General features: G+C 46.5%; 1 protein-coding gene across 1 annotated transcript; it reads left to right on the forward strand.

Annotated features, from left to right (window-relative positions):
• Nucleotides 1-2,204: 2,204 nt before the first annotated feature.
• On the forward strand, nt 2,205-3,117 carry T265_14481 (hypothetical protein; the record flags this gene model as incomplete). The annotated part of the gene is made up of 2 exons (XM_009173855.1): nt 2,205-2,993; nt 3,031-3,117. Coding segments are annotated over 2 exons (870 nt in total), but the record flags the coding sequence as incomplete, so codon positions are not given.
• Between the last annotated feature and the right edge of the window lie 2,060 nt (nt 3,118-5,177).

The following is a 5,177-nucleotide window of genomic DNA, read 5'->3' on the forward strand; positions in this document are numbered from 1 at the left end:
ATATATATATATATATATATATATATATAACTAGACAAACCTTATGGTTGTACGGCAGCGAAGTATCAGTGGCAACACTGATGTTGCTGTCCCTGATGATCGTGATTTCTCCAATTCGACCACAAGACCACACTTCGAAGAGCAGTCCAGTTGGCCTCCTGCAACACAGTCGGTGGAGATAATGCATACAGGCGAATGGAATGTTCACCTTGATAGCCCATCGGAAGATGAAATAAAAACGAAATATCCGTACTGAAACATGAGAAGGCACCAGAACCGGACGGTCTGTATCCATCCCTATTCAAAGAAGGCGGACAACTCCTGGTGACCCATCTGACGAAGCTTATTAGTGCTATATTGAACAAAGACTTGCCCGCGGAACGTGACTTGTCGACAGTTATAGCCCTATCTTCAAAACGGGTATGCGAACGCTGTGTGGAAACCACCGCGGCATTGAAGGTTCTCTCTGGTCTAATCCTTCGAAGGTTGACTGAACACGGAGAGACAGATCCGTGAAAACGAACCTAAGTTCCGTCCCACAAGAGGATGCATCGATTACATCTTCACCCTCCGACAAATTCTGGAACAGCGACACTACTTCCAGCAACCGACAGTGGTTGTGTTCCTCGATCTGAAGGCTGCCTTTGACTCCGTGGAGCAAATGTGTCCCCCATCAATTCTTCATCTTCTTTAGGACGCTGTACGCCAATTCCCGCGGCCGTGTGAAGGTCTACGGGAAGCTCTCTTCTGAGTTCACCACATCAAGTGGTGTCAGACGGGGCTGTCCTCTTTCATTCTTCCTGTTCTACTTCGTCATTGATACGATCACCATCAGACTCTACTGCCTGTGGGGTCGAAGTGCTCCTGGGGCGTCCGCTCACATATCAAGTACGCAGATGGCATAGCTCTTCTTGTATCTGACCCCGTGACAATGCAAACAATACTGAATAATCTAAATAATTCCGCCTCACTGTTTGGTATGCGTTTCACACCTGTAGAGTGTAAAGTGCTACTGCAAGACTGGGTGGGCTCGAACCCTAGCCTCATTCTTGCGGATGAACTGACAAATTTGTCTACCTGGGCAACTGTATCACTCCCGGTAGTCTCGCGAAAGATGATATTTCCATCCGGATTGGGAAGGCCAGAGCAGCTTTTGTGAACCTGAGTCACCTGTGGCGTAGGCGTGACATCAGCCTATCCGTCGAGAGTCCAGTTTACAATGCCGCGGTGCGATCCATATTACCATACGGATCAGAAACCTGACCGCTGCGCGCCGAGGATGTTTTCGGAGCATTGCTCGAATCTGGTGGGAACACTGGGTAAGCAATGCTGAAGTACGTCGAATGGTATTCTGGAGAAATAACTCCCTCGATAGATGAACTGACCACACTGCATAAGTTGCGCTGGCTTGGCCAGTCGATCGACTTCCTCGAAGGGCTCTTTTCGTACAACCACTTGAAGGGTTGAAGAGAGCCAGAAGCGGTCAAACGATGACTTGGCAGCGAAGTATGAAAGCCATTACCAGCAAACTCAGCTGCGCTGATCATTGCCGTCTTCCTGGACGGGGACCTCGGGACGGGCCAAATCGATGGCCCAGTCATGACCTCAATCGCGCTCCTGCATCCAGACTATTGCATTCAATATATAGCTCCCTTCTCTATTCCCTAACTTGACAGTCCACTGACAGTGCTGTATTTAGGCACCAATTCATCAGCTCCCACCTCCAATGCGCAGCTACATACCCCACCTCCTCAAATCATCGGTGAACGAAACTGTGGCAGCTCTAACCGCTGTACGACAAGTACGCGGTTCTTGCAGTTGACAATGATGATGATACTCTGCAGGATTTCTAACGACCTGCAAGTAGGATCATTTGGACCCTAGCCAGGAAGACACAAAGATCCCATAGCACTCGGTTTGCCTGTATCTCCCTTCGTTTCACATTGCCATGTCATGGTCTTTCCCTTTCGCCAGCAATCGTTCGGAATGCAAAACAACATTTGCGCACCACTTCTTACATATTGACTTACGCTCAGTTTTTGTGATCTTGGTGGAGTCCAACACCCACACCTGGATTACGCCTTCCGGATTTTTGAGCTTATGCGATAAACCGTGTGGGTGGGGAACTCGTGAGGCAAGCCGGCTAGTTCACGCGAAAATTAAGCCTGTGACCTCTAGCGCTTCTTTTTTTAAATCTTTTTCAGGCATTATGTTATCAGAACCGCGCAAAAAGGCACGTTACTCTACAAACCCGAATGGCAATCTATGGGTCAATGACACTGCTGGCTTTGGCAGACAGATGTTAGAACGTCTGGGTTGGACTCCGGGCTCAGGGCTTGGCAAGAAAGAAGACGGCATATCCAGACCATTGAAGGTATTTCCTCATTCACTTACCCATCAAACAGACCGTTCTTTCCAGCCTCAAGGACAGAAAGGCCGAGAAGGTTTAGGAAAGAAGCTAGACTATCAGTTGGGCGGGAGCAAACAACTAGACGATTACGCCCAGCTGTTGAAAGAACTGAACTCATCTTACGAATCGAAGAAGCGATCAAATTCTTCAACTAGCTTAGAAGACTTGTCCAAATCTAGTAGCAACAGACTACATTATCCCAAATTCGTGCGTGCTAAAGACGCATCGAGGTACGATGAAAAGTCATTGGCAATTATTCTTGGACTGAAACCAGCAGAATCAAAACAACATTCAACTCCAGAACCAACAGAACCTCCAAAGGATTTCGGTGTCAAGACTGTTAGCAGTTCATTATCAATCAACGATTATTTTAAGAAACGGCGGGCCGAGTTGCAGGAGTCTCGTTTGCAGACGAACAATAAATCTACTTTACACAACCCAGATCTGCAAAATGAGACAGGAACTTCCGGAAAACGGAGAAGAAGCGAGTTAGAACAAAATCCTTCACCAAAGAATCCCAGAAGCGAATGCTCTGTTTCTTGGGACGCGCACAACCGTGAATCCAGTGTGGGCACTCCATCGGGTAACTACTATTTTACAAAATTTGATTTATGTTTTAGGCGAAATAGATTCTGCGCAAATTCTCTTACCTGCTGATTGCAACGAAACGATCACCACCAGACGTACCAAAAATGTGCCGACAAAAAGTGAGTGAATGATTCACTTCTATCTTATAAATGTAGTACCGAAGAGCTGCGTGTTTCGGTCCACAAATTTGCTCGCGATCTCTGGTTACAAACACTACTGATGCCTACCATCCTGTCTTTGTGTACATATCCCTATTTTCTAAAACAGTAATTTGGATTCAAGTGTGTTATTTCTTCCTCTCTTCAAGGTAAACAGATTAACTGACGTTCAGCCTGTATCAGTGTGCACTGACATTTCTAAGAATCATTCTTCGACCTAGTAGAAAGCCTTATTTTGGCCAGAAACCAAGGTGGCCATCGATTCCACTGAGATTAGTCGTCGAGTGGAATCGACAAAATCAGTCGGTCGGGGTTCGATTCGTATCTTATTATTATACATAGACCAGAATTCTAAGGATCTCTGTGGTCGTTCTGGTCGAGTTATTCGCCGAAAATACATATGGGTCGCCAATAACCCCCATACACAAGAAGGTGGTTTGCACGTTCACAATCAGTCCTGTAGGCATATCTGGGCATACTTCTCATTCAATCTCTGGTAGATCCCTATTGCCATCTTGTACGCCATAAGAGGCTTGCTCTTAATCAGTGTTCAGGTCACTTGTCTGCACATTCCATGTGGCTGAAATGGGAGGCGGCTCGTGGTTAGAGTGCCAATTTGCTGACCGAAAGGTTCGTGGTTTGAACCCGACCTCTCTAAGCTTGGGCAACTTGGCTGCACCTGGGCCCCCGTGCTTCTTTCGAGTGGCATTTCAGCTAGGCACCGAAAGGGTGTTACAGCAGCACGAACACCTTTAGTGGGATTCCGAATTTTCCGATTGACGGAAGACTCAATGCTGTCCTCCAGGTTAATCGGTAAGGCGAAAATTGAGCTATTTGATTAATTAGAAATACTTGTTGAAAGGATGTCACCTCTCCTAATCTCCCGGATCAATGTTCACTCGTGTAAAAATTCATTACGTCAATCTCAATTCGCGTCATTCACTTTCTCGTTACGGTATTTTGTGTTTTACCGCAGACTGTCGACACTAATTCGAAACAAACACAAAGTGATAAATTTCCCTTCAAGGTGAGGAAATTGGGACAATAGTCGTGACAACCATTTAATGATTGGTCATAGTAAACTCAAAGCGATTTCCGAAATTCGCCCAATACCGAAGAGGTAAATGGGCACAAATGAGGTAGTCATGTTGATCATTGGAATCAAAGGTTCTAATTATTTGCTGTTTGCTATACAATTCACGTTGACTGAAGTCCGGTATGGATTTATCTGCCATCAGTGTTTGGACACCTGCGCCTGGTTTTGTTGTCATGTTTATCGGAGCCGGGCGTGCTGCTGCGGGTGAATCCGACGTTACCCTCAAAGGAGCGAGATCGGTGAACGAACTCACAGAGACCCGCTAACAGCCACAGCCTGTGCGTGATGACATTACAATGTGGATCGGCACCGCAATAAACCTGAGGTAGTTGTGTCATCCGTCCATTCTTTGACATTTTCTTGTAATATCGCGCAATATAATACAATCATATCCTACGGGAGATGCCCACGAGGAACCATTTCGGTTGTCATGGTTAAGCAGGATATACAAGTGCTGTAGGGACATAGTTTCATTGTTATGAATTAGAGCCAACTTTACTTACCTGTCGACACCCTGCAGCTGATGCGGTCTAGAAATTATAGTGCTTCAAGTGCGATTTTGCTCCTGGAGATGCGTCCACATTCTGAACACCCCCATAGTCGGCCTTGGATGACTAGTTTAGATTCGGTTATCGAGGTACGCTGAGTCCAGAAGTGCGCCATCCCTGCATTTATGGGTTATCACCAACTGTCTGCTTAGCGTCAGGTTTTCCCATACTAGAAAATCTAATTGGCCGTTTCTCTAACTGCCTGTCGTACTTTCGGTCGTATTTGGCCCCGTAGACCATCCATCTGCTATGTGACGATTGTCTCTCAGCTGTAACGCCTTCCAGTGCATAGCTACCGTGCTACCCGAAAGAAGCACGTTTGTTGGGTAATACGACCCAGTGTCATGCGTTTGGCTTGGCCAAACCGGCGAGGATGG

The sequence above is a fragment of the Opisthorchis viverrini genome (genome assembly GCF_000715545.1).
Source record: "Opisthorchis viverrini unplaced genomic scaffold opera_v5_203, whole genome shotgun sequence".
NCBI classification, from domain to species: Eukaryota; Metazoa; Platyhelminthes; class Trematoda; order Opisthorchiida; family Opisthorchiidae; genus Opisthorchis; species Opisthorchis viverrini.